This window comes from Anas acuta, chromosome 29, assembly GCF_963932015.1.
Source record: "Anas acuta chromosome 29, bAnaAcu1.1, whole genome shotgun sequence".
In the NCBI taxonomy this organism is placed as follows: Eukaryota; Metazoa; Chordata; class Aves; order Anseriformes; family Anatidae; genus Anas; species Anas acuta.
The window spans coordinates 2,783,471-2,798,900 of record NC_089007.1 but is presented as its reverse complement, the minus strand read 5'-3'; the positions used below and the strand labels follow the sequence as shown (position 1 = coordinate 2,798,900).

At 43.9% G+C, this 15,430-nt stretch overlaps 1 protein-coding gene across 4 annotated transcripts in view; it reads right to left on the bottom strand.

Annotated features, from left to right (window-relative positions):
- The window catches only part of DIP2B (disco interacting protein 2 homolog B), a 67,951-nt gene that overhangs the window by 27,778 nt on the left and 24,743 nt on the right, over positions 1-15,430 (bottom strand). For 3 of the 4 annotated variants that reach the window (XM_068663291.1, XM_068663292.1, XM_068663293.1), the window contains 4 exons: positions 11,148-11,219; positions 3,852-3,992; positions 2,302-2,427; positions 464-676 (listed from right to left, as the gene is read on the bottom strand). In XM_068663291.1, coding sequence (XP_068519392.1) covers positions 464-676; positions 2,302-2,427; positions 3,852-3,992; positions 11,148-11,219 — 552 coding nt within the window. The remainder of the gene's footprint in view (positions 1-463; positions 677-2,301; positions 2,428-3,851; positions 3,993-11,147; positions 11,220-15,430) is intronic. The other variant, XM_068663294.1, reaches the window with a different exon arrangement.

Here is a 15,430-nt window from a genome sequence, read left to right as displayed (position 1 = left end):
CATTAGGGCTTATAGCAGGAAGTGAACGTTCAAACACAACATTTCCCCCCTCGATAGGCAAAAACACCCCAATGGTCTTCATCAGGGCACAGATGACAAATCTGACCTGCGTAGGGTAGCTTTGTGCACAGAGTAGCTTCAGCTCGCTGTGACAGAAGCAATGCAGTATGCAGAAAGAAAGCTGTGCCCACTGGACCTGTCAATGCTCCCATCACACCACAGAATCTTTTCTACTCCAATAAGCTCCAGCTCACCACCTCCCCTTTTTTCAACCAACCCAATGTATCGAAACTCTTATAGGGGGAAAAACAAATCGTGATGGTACAACTCTAACCGACCCTAACAAGTTCCACCCACACTAACTAAGCTCTTGTTCCAAATTTCCCTTGCGAAGTGGACAACTCCAGCTTTATTAATGCAATCTGAACTTGAAGCGATTTTTCTGTTCATACCCATCTCCTACCTATTCGAGTATTGGCAAATACATCAGCTAGTGACCCACTGGTCCCTTTGCCTTCTCCATGGGAAAGTGTAGAAGATGCTGATGAAGATGTGGATGACCCCTGAATAGATCGGTTGATCCAAGACTCAGCATTCTGTAAGCTCTGATGCAATGCAGCAGAAAGAGCAGCTTGACGCCTTAGCGACCCCTCATCCTCGGATGCGGAAGACGTGTCTGTGTGGAAGCAGAAAAGAAAATCTAGCTGCTTAGGGAAAAGCACATTGCACTGAACATGCTCTCCTTGCAATTCACATATCAACGGCACAGGCTTGTAATATGAAGATCTTTTTTCCCAGGCTGTGTCAAACAAGGTTATGTAGGCCAAAACAGAAGTTAAAGCAGCAGACATATCCAATCCGACCATGGGTACTCCTGGTGTTTTGCCCTTGTTTAAAGCACACAAAAGATACAACACATCAGACAAGTATCCTTCTGGGTTCTCCACGTTTATTCTCTCTCATTACTTTTCCATTCGTATTCTGCTATCAGATGCTGTTTTGCCTAACTTTGGTAAGTCTGAAATGGAAAGTGAGGAGTCAGTTTCATTCCCCAAAGTGAAAATTCACAGCAACAAAAGCAGAATGCAGGCACTGGGAAACAAATGTGCCAAGGCCACATGCAGAAAATGCTTTTGTCTGGTATTCTAAATGGTTCCCTTTCAATGGCAGAAAACAAAAAGGGATGGGGGGGGGAACGGATGCACACAACCACAAAAAAGGAACAACATCCTGCATTTCCACACGAATTAATATCCAGAAAGCTGTGAAATATTTATCATGAAGAAAGCACCCATCGCTTAATACCTTAAGCTGTTCAGTGCCACATATAAACATTCAGTTAGGCTTTCATCTAACACTTACCTGTTCTTCAGTGATCACCTGCTGGAGGAAAAGCCTGATTCCAGATGATCATGAGTGAATGCTAACCTTTATCTGTGTAGTGCCCACAGCTCAGAATGTGCTGTAGTCCTGGACAAGTTAGTACAAAGCTGAACAGACACCATAAACAGGCACTAGCACCCAGCAGAAAGGGAAAGATAAAAGGAAGTATGAAGAAAAAAGGAGGTGAAAGAATAGTTATAAGTGGCCTAACAACATAGTTTAATAGAGATGTGAATTTCTAATTAGGAGGGTTTTTCTCTCGTTTTTCATCTCTCATCCTCAATCCAAATGACCTTGGTGCTTCTGCACAGTAAGAACCAACATAAAAGACACTGCTAAAAATTACAAATATCCCTTTTTAAGCCTGGGTACACAGCTACTTGAAAATGGAGATGTTTATTAATATCTGCTGCACAAGCATCATAACAGACACCTCATTATCCGAGGTGTTTTGCTGCTGAGGCAAAATGGCCATTGCATGGGAGGGATTAGGAAAGAAAAGTCCTACATGTCATGGAATCCCACAGGACACCCTCCAAAGTCCTTGCCCAGAAACACACCTTGATGACAATCCTCCTGTATGTTGAGTAGTGTAACCTTACCAAAACATGAATTCTGTAACTGAAATACGTGTGAAGGAAGCAAAAGATGCAGCATCAGTCCAGAAAGCCCGCTCAGTTCTTCCCAATTGATTCTTTAAAAGCTCCCAAAAGAGGACTCGTTTTCACAGCCGTTAACAGCAGCTCCACGAAAACAAGCAGCTGCTCAAATGTAGCAAGAGAGCTACAGGCGTAACACGCTACCTACAAATGTGCAGAAGATCTTGAATATTTTGACAACTGCAGCCTCTTGATTTGGAAACTGTTACTAATGCATACCTTAACATCCACCCAGACAAGCACACTGTAAGAACCTAACCTGGGGGAGTGCAGGCATCAGCTGGAGACTGAACAAAGGTAGATCGTCTTTTTGTTGGCATAGGCAGGGCCATCTTCTGTTCTTTGTGTTTTGCCAGTGCTGCCTGAACTGCTTCCGTGTGGATATCTGCAAAATGGAAGTTAATGTACTCAGTTTTGCAACAGTAGAGGAGAAAAAAAACACACAAGGCTTACAAGTGCAACTGCTGCTAGCCTTCTGTATTTATGCAACGCTCCCATGTTACTCTACCTTCCCAAACAACAACATTTTGCAATCCTGTACGTAACCTTTCCTTTTTAAAAAACAAAAAAGCAAGCAAAACAAAACAACAAAAAGAAACGCAAAAACCAAGCAAACCAAACAAAGGAAACTGATGCTTCTAAAGTTAGCAAGCTCATAGCAAGGCCAGGATTTTAGGTTGGAATCTTCTGGCTTAGTCATCATATTCTTGTGTCTATGGCAAATTTCATAGAAAGTCCCAGCCCCACCAGACTGTTCCTCTTGCCCAAAGATTATTCTAAAATATGCTTGTGCATAATTCAAAATATGCACACATGCTAGCAGAGTATACAGCCCCAGGTGCAACTCTGGTCTATAAACTTAAGAATTCTGAGCCAGTTGTCTAATTTAGGAAAAGCCTGATGTTCTGAAAAAATATAATAGATATAGATTTCATGTAAATCTTGGAAGTTATTAACTGCAGCTGTAAATCCATGTTGATCATTAACTGAAACAGGCTAGGACAGGAGGCTACCATCCTCCTGCAAACATGCAGAACTCTTTAGAAGAAGACACATCACTGATGACGAGAAGACAACATATTAAACTACTACAACAAGTAAAAGAGCTCATCTACATCAATTTCACAAATTAAGGTATTTTAATGATGCTCTTCCAAAAAAGAGAGAGAACTAGGCTCTTCTAATGCTTCTTTAAATGGTGATATGATAGCAGTGTTACTGCAAAAGGTATATTTAATGTAATTCATTTGCCCCTGTTGTGAGGAAAACTTGAATCCCATTGATGTGAAGTGAAAAACTAAGCCAGGTTGAGACAAAAAATAGGTGCCAGCTTCCATTCCTTTCCTTTCGTGGAGAAGGAAATCAGCAGGGCATTAGTCAGCCAATGCTGCTGCTCTTTGGAAGTGCTTTAAGCATTGATAGAGAAAGACAGCTCTCACTTTCCAGTATCCTAGAGCAGATCTGCACAGCAGTCATCAATTCCACGAGCAAATTATTACCTGACATCTCACTGAATCTGGTTACTTACAGACCCGGTTAAAATAGGTTTTCCGTTCTGTGAACAACTGGCATTGAAGAGCTGCATTCAGGCCAGAAAATCAAGAAGGCAAAGAGTTACTTGGGATTTTTTTCTGCTTAGCACTCTTTCTGCTTCAGCAGCTACAGCCCAACAAGTCTGATGTTTCCTCATACAGAACCACGGTGGGACTTTCGATCAGTGGACAAACAGTGAGCTTGACTCCTTGAAAATACATGGTAAATTCTTCCTCACTGACAAAAATCCCAGGTGAATTCTTGCCCTGCCCTTACCAGATCGATAGCGTTCATCTCGGGCTCCCCCTGAGCGGGCTCGGTGAAATTTGGATGAGGATGATGACGATGCTGAGGCTGGAGCTGCAGCTGGAGCGGGTGTCTGAGTTCTGGATTCCTTCTGTAAAGCTGGATCAACCCCTGGAAAACAGCCCATAATTTTCTGAGAGCAGAAAAGAAATGCAGCCTTTTTTGAGTATCCTTTTCTGTTTTAACATACAACTATAGGATTTTCCTTTTATTTCCTGTAGCAAAGAAGACCTAATTAGTATGTTAATACATCTGTTCAATTACAACCTTATCAGTTAAAACATACCTGTTCCTTCTTTGACCTTACTCTTAAGAGTTTTTTGCTACTTTTTTTATTTTTAAAGGGTTGTTAGGCACATCAAGTAAAAGACAACTTACAGAAAGTCTGGAGCAGGTGACATAAGACACAGTTTCACATAATTTAAGTAACCTACTAGTGACAATGGGAGCTGAAGTCACCTTTCAAGAATTCATTACAAAATACAAAAGAAAAGGTGTGAGATTCAGATAAATCTGGATGAGTGAAGTCAGCAGATCAGTCAGGCAAGTCCTGCATTTCCAAGCACTTCACAGGGATATGTGCAATGAAAAGCATGCTTTGTGATTTCGTACCTGTGTGATTTTCTCCCTTCTTTGCCACGTTTCCAATGGCAAACTCTCGCTATTTCATTAAGATGAATTAGCAGGTTAACTTGTGCAGAAGTACCATATATAAGTTGCTTTTAGAGACTGCATTCATTTACACCAGAGTCCTCTTAGACACCACTGTTACGGGCACAGGGAGCAAATGCCTTTGGCTGACGCAACAATTTATAGTCTCAAGCCTGAGCTGTGAAAAAGATCAAACCTGTAGAAAACATGTTCAGAAGCTGGGTTCAGTACTCGTCATCCCACTGACCAGCATGCCTTGTTGACAGGAAAACCAATAATATCCCAGCGGCAAGAGCCTTTGCTGTTCGTGTTAATTACAAAACTGAGCAGACCTCTCTCTGGCTCTCCATGTTCTGCCTGCTTCCAGCATGTCAAGAAGTGAGTGACTTTATCGTCCTGGAAATGTCTGTTTTTTCCCCATGGATACAGGGAGCTAAATAGAGAACCTAAGACCTGGTGGTTTTGTGTAGTTCACCAGGGCATGCTAGAAATGGCTGCTACTGGAAATTCGCTTTTAAAATGAATCCTGCTTCAGTGGAAACTCTTAAAAACCAGAGGTCACGCAGCTGCAATTAGCCTGAGGTTGTCACCTGAAGTCATGCAGAAAAAAAGAGCAATTGTGTCATCTAAATATGCACAGCTGATGAATTCTCACAAACTCCCAAAGGATTAGAGAAACGAAGAGGAAACCACAAGTCCTGGGTTCCAGTTCCACCGCTTGCTCAGTGTGTGGTTCTGGGTAAACAACTGAAGGCAAGAACCTTGAGTTAAGAGACCTTCTAATAACAGCCCATCACACTGAACTTGTTGCAGACATCTTTGGCCATCCTGCTCCTTCCAGCACCCTAACGAGCAGAATATTACTTGAATTTTTACAGGCTAAATGGATAGTTAGTTCATTCACTAACATTTTGTTACCAGTATTACGCAATTCAGAGAAAATTCAGTAACACGGGGACAATGCACTCCTGGAAGTTCTCTCCTAACCACTAACGCTATCATTTGGGAATCTTTTCACAACTTCCCACCTCTTGCTCAGCTTTGGAGGAGTCCTGTTTGTGATCTCAGCATTCAGCAAAGGCAAGCTACTGAGCTTCTTATTAACCCTTCCTCAAACACCCATGCCAAAGAATCAAAACCTTCATTTCCAGTTAAAATAACAGATCCAGCTAGCCAGAAATCCTCAAGCCAAAATAAAGGATAAAACAATTACTCTCAATTTTCCTTTTTTTTTTTTCTTTTTAATATCATAACACACAGCACAGCTTTGCATTTGCATATCAAAACCTATCTATTGCCTGCAACAAGATGCCAGCAGCACGAGAAGTAGGGTGGGGTAAAGGAAGAGCTGCTGTGGTTTAGGTGCAGGACGTGGCAATCAGAAGACCTGCACTTCAGAGCAAGACTCGCTACTCCACAGCTCAGCTTAAGCACATCCAAAAGAACCAGTATTTGTGCCCCCTTGCCATGATTCTGCAGCAGACCTGATATTTATAAGCACTGGAATTTAATGTCTTTGTAGCGTCATTCATCCAAACTTTGAAACAAGATAATTAAACAGGAGCTTAAAACTTGACAACTCTAACTCTGGTGTTTAACGCAGTCTGATCCTACCTCATAATTCCTTAGACTCAGCCTCTTTATGCTTGCACGCACAGCGCCGAACACACCGAATTTACATAAGCACAGGCTGTACGTGATCCAAATGAAGTCAAGTGTCTTCCCTGAATAGCAAAGTGAGCTTCCCTGGGAGCCAAGCAGCAGAGCAGAGAGATGCGGTATGCCCCCAGACGGGGCCATGTTTGGATTCATCATAAATGAATTTTATTTCGATCCAGAGGAAAGACAACTTCACAGACTAAGAAGAAAAGCCTAAATCTTTCTGATCATTTGAGCATCTACAGAGTCAAGTACCCACTAGATGTCAGCAGCAGATTTAACACTACTTTAAATAATTTATTTAATTCATATTCAGTTACTTCTTATAACTCTTGCAGGAGCATCTCATCTGCTCTACAGGGCATCACAAGGCAAATATGACATTCCATTTGCAAAGGGATCCGATGTGTCTGTAAGCGACATGACACACCAAGAGCAAGCCCTTTGATTAAATATTTTGCTATGACACAATAACATGTTACAGTAGCCTAACAAAGCATCCAGGCTCAGATCAAGAAAAGTGTGTGTAGCTGCAGTAAATCACAAGTGGTTAAACAACAAAGCAACGTAAGTGAGCTAAGCCTGGCAGGTGATAGGTGACTTTATTTAGCATTCCCTTTCGCATAATCCTGCTACAGCTGCAGTTTCCACTGGCAGGATTGGAATCTAAAGAGGCATGAAAAAGAAAAAAAAAGATGCAGATTTGCTTTTGAATGATGCTACGGATTTTTTAATTAGCAATATTTTTTTCCAAGACAATTGACTGGTTTGTGGTCTCTGCAGTTTACTGAAAGCAGAGAGGCTCAATGATTTGGAGATTTACAGATTTATTTTTTTTTAATTAGAACATTTTTAGACTAAAGGAATCAGTAAAACCATCACATATGATCAGCAAGGATAAATGTTTACGTTAATAACAAGGACAGTCAGTGCTAGATTCATCTGACAGAAGAATAACAGGTTTGCCTGCTGCTTTTCTGCTGTTTTGCATACAGCATTGCACAGAAGTGCTAGGATTGGGCTAATCCTTCAAACAACATCATCTTCAGAATAAAAACTGTGTAAATAATAAACTCAAATACCTAGGGTTTGCAAACCAGCCTGAACAGCACTCCCAGAAGGATTACTGCTCTCTCCCAGTGCTGAGAACCCATCAGACTTACAAGGTTTCAGGCTTTTGCAGGAGTAATTAGCCAGATGGATCTTAATTCTGCCCTGAACGAGACGTGATGGGAGAATTCAGGTGCTCCACTTAGTCCTGGAACTGATTTCAAAGATGGAGAAATTGCTTTCCTAAAGTCAAGCGATAAGCTTCATTTGCAATGGTGATACCCCTCAGACTTCACAAAGAAAGAAAATAATTCCCCATTTGTGGTAGCTGCAAGTCGGATCTTGTAAACGGGTGAAACTCTCTAAACAACGCTAAGCTGGAGCGCGTGTGCATGATTTACAGGTTTAGACAAAGCTGGTTTATCGCCGGCTACCATTTCACATTAGCTCCCGTTTGAAATAACACAATGCCGAAAGACAGAAAAAAAGAAACTAGAGAAACTTTGGAGTAGAGCTCTGCCGGTTTATCAGCCTCGCAGCACACAGCACGGCAGGAAGGACTCTGCCGAGACAGGAAACGCAGAGACAGCCCGCTCGGGAAGTGGAGAACTGCTTCGTTTCCAAAGTGCCACGATTTGAAAAGAAATTTTGCACTAAAACGACAAAATCTGTAACGCTCCTACCTCGAGCTGCCCAGTAAGGGCACGAAGCAGATAAAACCAAAGCACGCATTGCCAACAACAATTCACGGATCAATTAAATTAGTTGCAAACGTTGTCAGTTCCCACAGGTTGACAAGCCCATCACTTGCACCTTCCAACACCTTTCCCTGGTGCACTGAAACACAAAATACACCGGGTCACGTTCACCTTACCTTTTCAGAAAGAAGTGCTCCTATGTTCTCTTCACAAATGCGGTTAAAATAGATAAAATATATTTATTTATTTAAAAGAGCCCTGGGAATAGAGAACAGGAGCAAGAGCAGAGAACTCCAGCAGCTACATGGGAAGGTCTGACAGTGAACCAGGGCGTAATGAATATCATTTCCTTTACACATTAGCAGAGGAACAGAATGCATTATCTTAAATAGCAAGCAAACATACCCTGCCAAAAGCCTGTGTGCAAGGGCTGCTAATTTTGGCACAAGGTATTCCTGCAGCGGCATTGTTTAAGCTGAAATGCTGTAAACGCTTTTCCAGATTTGCAGCAACCGATGTGGAGAGGTTTTCCTCAAGGCAGGAGTTTGCCTGGTGCCTGCAGCAGACCAGTTTCAAGAGGCGGTGGGTTTCTGCACCACCTGCTAGTGCCAGGACAGTTCGTCTGCCTGTCCGAAAAGCACTTTGCAAAATAGTGAAATTGTATTAATTCTTTTAAAATGAGCCTAGAAATATTTGGCCCTAACTAAGGACTCTGAGGATGACTCCCAAACAGCTTTACTCCAACAAAACATCAACTCACAGCAGCGAGACCCTCTCTGACCGTGCCAAAAGGACGCCTGCGGTTTAAGCTCGTTAGCGTAAAGCGAAATTAGCATCCATCCTCCCTGCTTTGGTCCAAGGCAAGAGTGAAACCTGCAGCATTACTTACTGTGTGGAACCTGGGGAGCTGCCCAAAACGCTTTCTTCAAAGCCCTTTTGTGTTGCAGCCAGCGCAGAGCGGAGGAGCAGCAAGCCTGGCACGGCGGCTGCAGCACCTCAGCGCGGTCCATTTACAAAAATGGATGTTGCACCGGGAAAACATGTATCTTTAGGTAATTAACATTGTTGCCTTAACTCAAAAATAATGAGGCGAGCTCCCAGAGGCAATGTGAATGGAGCCCAGCTTAAGCAATAAGAATCTCCCGAATTACAATGCCGACGTGCCCTGACCTGTCATCATGCCTTCGTTTGTCTCGTTTCACATCTGTGAAATGGAGACAATGCGTTAGCTAACATCAGGCTGGGGCCTTGAGAAACCTAGGGCACTAAATGACAGGAGTAAACATTTTCTTGTTGTGAGCTAAGTCAGGTTTCTGCTCATTAAAAAGGTGACCTGATTCTGCACCCCTCACGAGTGGCTTCAACGGGATTTTTACAGCTGGATATGGGGGCAGCTGGATATAGGATACATAAAAAAAAAACAAACTAGAGGGCTGAGCCAGAAGAGCAGTCAAAATACTATCTTAATTGGTGACCTCCTATCAACCTGTGTCTCCTCCTGAACTTCGGTTCATTCTGCAGACTTGAAAAGCAGGACAATTAGAATAGCAGGGCCGCAGACAGTCTTGCCATTTTCTTCCCCGCTTAATTAAACAACATTTGCTGAAACAAACCAAGCAGGCTTGCAAAGCGACAGGCGTGAGGGGCGCATCACGCTGGCAGATGAAAAGCAACTTGGAGAGCTTCAGCCTCCACGATGAAAGCAAACGTGCCAGGAAGGCACCCGAACATACGGGATGAGCCCACGCTTCCTCCTAAGGCTCAAGATCTCCCCTGGTGTACACGTCGGACTCAAAGACCTGCTGAGCAAATACCGACTTCCAAAGCCTGTAAAGAGGGATTACTCATGTGTATTAGTTTGGGGTTTCTGTAAATAACAAGCAGATTTGATACAAGGGCAACAACTGAGCCTCCAGAGCTTCCCATCCCATCTGTGGCTCAGGGAGGAACTGGTCAGTACGTGGAGTGCTGCTTGTAACAAAACCTTGTTGAAGGCTGAGAAACAATTTTTGCTACCTTCAGGATGTTTCCTCCGGCAGAATGCCCCGTTCTTTTGTATACAAAGCACCCACTATGGCATGAGTCTCACGCAAGAAAGCAGGCATCAGCTTTTGTGGAATACACGAAGAGAAAGTGGAGAAAAAGCTGGGCTGGAGGAGACCGGGAATGCAAACATCGATGTTTTGGAGTGGCACAGTCTAGATGCTACCGCGTGACAGCAGCAGAACTGTTTTGTGTTGCTCAAACCTTGCCTGAACCACTGCAATTTCAGCAGAAAACCCGCACAAGCTTCCCCCAGTGGAAGCAGTGCTAACGGTCAATAAATGCACTTTTAGCCTTCCTTTTTTTGTTTTGTTTTTTGGCAGTAGTTCAGTCTCCGTGAATTACAGTAAGTCCAGTCACTGCTGCCTATCAGACCCATTCACTCCCCAAACTGCTAAGAGCCAGACACATTAGTTTTGAATGGTTAAGCATCTCAGCATATCAGCCGTGCAATTATTTTGGGCAAGCATCCCCATAATTATTGGACATTCAGCCTTGTCCTTCAGTTTAGAACTATACATAATTATCCTGTGGCCACTCAGCTCTACAGCCAGGGATCTCTGAACCAAAAGAAATAGATGTAAACAAAGTACGTGAATTCAGCTCTCTAGTAAAAAAAAAAAAAGAAAAATGAAGAATATTCTCTAATCAATATAGAAATTCTCTAATATTCTAATAAATAAAGGAATTCTCTAATATAGAATTAAGATGGCTGAAAGCAGGGCTGTGTAAAGCCAATTTTAAGATTTCCGGAGCCATTTCTGAGGACCTCACACTTCATGATCAATTCAAAGCCCTGGACTTTGCAGCTGACAAAGGAATAGGAAGTGATTTATGCAGGGGTGAGATAAAGATGGGGCAGGGAAGGCACTGAGGCACACACAGCGCTCTACGAAGCCCCAACAAACAGCCCAGCCAGCAGGAATCCCTGGAGGCCAGTACAAACCAGTAAGCTAGAGACAAAATGCTGCCTGTGGCTTCCTGGCTCCCGTGCAAACTCCACAAGTGTCATTATTAGACAGCTATGGAAACACACACCAAAACTCAGTTTTTGCCAGGCTCAGAGCTGGTAAACTAAATGTCAGCGCTGCGCTCCACAGCCATTTCGGATCCCTTTAATGCCAAGGGCATGCACACTCGTTACCCAACCGAAACAAGCACCCACCTTGTGTTTGTGGAACATACGGAGCCAGAAGCTTTGCTCTCTTCTTCTCATACCCCTTTTGTGTGATGTCCCCTGAAAACAAGAAAAGAAAACTTATTTAACCAGTGTTTTGTTTTGGATTTCATTTACTTTTCAGTGACACAGTTTCACCTGAACATGTCAATGCAAACGCCGAAGACAACCTGAAACCAAATAGAAGTGGGTGCATTATGATTTCAAAGCCTCCATATTACAGTTTCTGTAGTTTCCCTTGGGATCATAGATATACACTATTTAAATGCAGTAATTTGAATCAGAACCGCTATCTAAATGGAATATCAAAGCCATGAAAACGTAAAAAGGGAAACTCGGAGCACATGAAAATATTCTGTAACCACAAAGCCAACTCGGCTAACTAATAGAATAATTCCCAAACAACAGGGCAAAGGGAAAGTGCAAATTCAGAGCCTGAGCTTAAACTAATCAAAGGGAGAACAGCTTCCAGCAAACAAAAGTGGGCCCAGTGCAGGAGGGAACACTGCTTAGAGCTCCTCAGAAAATGGAAGGATGAACAGAGGCACCTCTGAGACTACTGCCCAGCAAGCACGCGCTGTGATTCAGAAAACCAGACTTGCAATATTCAGTTTGATATTCAGTGAAAGGAAGCTTTTTTATTTATTTTTAGAACTTGTTGATAGCCCTAATTCCATCGCTTGCCTGCTAGTAGGGCCATGCAGAAAAGAGATGCTTGAGCTCCACAGAAGCAAAACTCCAGAAGAGAATGCGTATTAGTGAACGTTTCCCTTTTTTAAAAAAACCTAATCTGTCTGATCCTGGAGATGTACCATCTGGCTGCTGTCTTTTGTTTTAATTTCTCACATTACATCAGAACCACAAGAAAGCCTGAAACCTTGAAGGGATTAAAACAAAAAGCCCCGCAGCATTTCAAGCCTTTTTGTAGCCTGACCTGCACTCATAACCTCATCTCTCTTGGGGCTGAAGGATTGGAAGTGATCAAATACACAGCAAGAGGAAAACAGAATTATTTGGTATTCCTTACTCGGGCTAAAATGAAGCCAACGCTTGTGTTATAACAAGAAACTAGAGATCACAAACAACATGCTTGCTTTGCCCTGAGCCTGATTATCGTAAGGCTGCAGAGCATTAGACACTGAGCAGCACAGGCCCCAGCTTTTCCTGGCTCCTTGCAGCATCTTTCAGCCAGACACTTCCAGCCGGATCTGGACGGGCACATCAGAAAGGTGATTACAGGGTTTAGGCTCTAAGCCGCCCTACACCGCTGGCATCCCCGATGAAACATTCCAGCCAAGTGGCCATTGGGGTTCGAAAGGTGATTTTGCAGCACTGCGATGCTGGGCAAGGGTACGGGATTAGCTCCTTTTGCTGGACAGTCGAATCTTAGTGTCATTTAGCACCTAGCCTAAAAGTTTTGAGGCTGCAGCGGATAAATACGCTGCCTAGCGGAGGGCGTGCATTTGCACACACAACTTTATCTCACTTCTCTTTTGCCACGTTTGAGTCAGGCCCCGACAAGTCCGAACAAATCCAGCACCAGCACATTAGAATGGCCATGAAGCACCGAAATGCCAAGCAAAGCATTAATTTTAATGCTTGATTGCAATACACGGCTCAGTGAAATGAATCCAGCTCACGAGAAAGGTATGCTGCCAGCGTACGAAAACTACACCTTCAAGAAAAGCCATACAAAGAGCGGGGTAATGTTTTCATTGACTGCGTGAGCTACAGAACCTACAAGCTTTTGAGATTTGCCTCTCCATCTTCAGGGGCAGCTTGAATTCCCCCACATTTGGGTAGCAAATGGAGCGGGGTGACTGCCACTTCAGGAAAAACAAACCTGTGCAGGCAGGGGGAGGGATTTTCCCTTAGAAGCCAACCCGCAGATTTGTTTGGAGCTTGTTAGTTTGTGATTAACTTCTCCGCAAGATTTAATTGGGCTCCTGACATCGGTGGTTACGCACTATATATAATGCAACATCTGCCACAGAAATTTGTTGGCATTACTGAGGAATACTAGTGCATTACCAGCAAATACCAGCACTCTCAACGGTCAAAACATTTGCAACCTTCCCTACCACGTGATCCGAGGCATTTATCTTATCGCTTGAAAAAAAAAAAAAAAGGATTCTCCGAGCATGAGATAATAAGAAAAAGTCGGCTGCTATTTGGCAGCAGCAGGGAAGTTACAGCCAGTAAAACCCAGGCAGGAGAAAGGAGGGTGAGAAATTCCTGGGGCTTCCCTGCAGCTCTGTGCCCTCCCACTGCTGGGTTTCCAAGTAGTGCTTGTAACAACAACAGCAAAACCAACCCAAAAAAATAGGAAAAAAAAAAGGAAAACCAAAACAAACCCATTCCAGCAGTATTTTGACAAAGACTGACAGGCTCAAGCACCTGTCTTACGGGACAAGAAGCCATCACATTTAACTTCTTAGGCTAGCCCCATAGAAGGGGAACTGGCCAGTAGGGAACAAAAAGGTTAAAAGAAACTGATAAAAAAGAAACTGATAAATAAACTGAGTTCTTTCTTTAAGGACAGCCACCCGTGCAAGCTAGAAACAGACCACAATTAACTGAAATGGGATCTCCAGCAAGACACGGGGACTAAGGCTAGGAAAAAAAGGCTGCGTGCAGGTATGGGTAACAGGTGTAAAATCACCTTAATAAAACCATGATCCAGTTACTGCAGCCACAGGAGTTACGCCTAAAGCGACATCATGAGTCGTGCAAACAAATGTCTTTTTAACGTGGTGCATGAATGGGAGGCATTTAAGGCACAGCATCTCCTTCCTCTGTTCCCACATACCCCAAATTCGGGATCGATCCACTGAGAAATCAGAGACTCACCAGGAGGGAAATTTTCTTTCCCGCTATCCCTTTTCTGCTGATCTACAGGAAATGGAACTGGCTCGATCTGAACATAAATGCGGATTTCCTCGCAGAAAGTCATAAATTACAGCAACAGGAAGAGAGCCAAGACAATGGGGCTGCAATCTCAAGAACCATTCACTCCTACTACATAAACCTGGTAACTCCTCATCAAGCCTGCTCCCATAAATTCAAGGCTTGGTGACGTTTGCTGTGCTGAATTCTTCTGGACAGCTAAAAACCAACCCAAGAACTCCAACCCCTCTCTAGGCAGACGTAGCGCCACGAAGCATTAGCGAGGCAAACGAGGGCTGACAATTTTGCTTTACCATGGTGCTAGTGTTTGTTCACTCCTCAGAAAGAAATTCCAAACAAAAACACTTACTGCTGAGGCATTCTTTTGGCCCTCTCCCAGCTACAACTGTTTCAGTTCACTTGGAGGCTATATTTATCTGTAGCTGTGCTTGTGCCTCCATGTGCTGAGGAGGCCCTGCTGAGGAAAAGGGGATTCTTGGGAAAAGAAAGCAAAAATTCAGTTCGGTTTCCATCAAGAACCATTCACCATCACCAGCCGATGTTCTCACGTCGTGACCTTGCCTACTGTCCCCAAAGCATCCCCTCCCCACGCTGCCCCTACCCCAAATTCAGCAGAGCATCCTCACCTACATGGCCTCAAGGGCAGCGGTCCCAGCCCCGGGCCACCTCTCACGGCACGGCGGAGGAGTTTTAGCAGGACTTGCTACAAGCTATGTCATTACACGTTCTGCTCTCATGTTATGGTCAGAGATCTTCTCTTTATTTACATTTAAGGGCTGTGTGAGCGAGCTAGGCCTCCGGTCACTGACGCGACGAAGGAACAGGCTCGCCTTCCTCCTGGCACCAGTAGCCACCAGCTCGGGTGCAGCAATGTCTTCAGGCAACCAGGAGGGTGGAAGAGGCTGAAGGGTAAATGCAGCCCTGCTCCATCACCACGATCCATCCCAGCAGCTCCACGCACCACCATTTTCCTCCCTCTGCCACCCAAACTCCCAGGTTTTTCCATCCCAAAAACACCTCCACGACTCATAAAGGTGAACCCATCCCAACACATGAGAGATTTGCTCCGGCCCAGCCACCAGCTCAGTTTTCCTGCTCATTTGCACAGCGTTTGGTGGACCAGCTCCAGGCAGCTCCACAGAACAGGTTCTGTGGCAGGAGGGTATGGAGGTGCTTCAGGAACTCCTCACCTTGCTGGGTGTTGCAGTACAGATCCCTCTTCCAACGCTGCCCCCTCCAGCCCGTTTCATCTTTCCTCTCTTCTGACAGATTTAAAAGAATTTTAAAACATTCTACTTTTCAAGACACTGCAGGTCTTACAAATACATAAGAGATGGATGTCGTTCCCTGGAGTCAGAAATAAC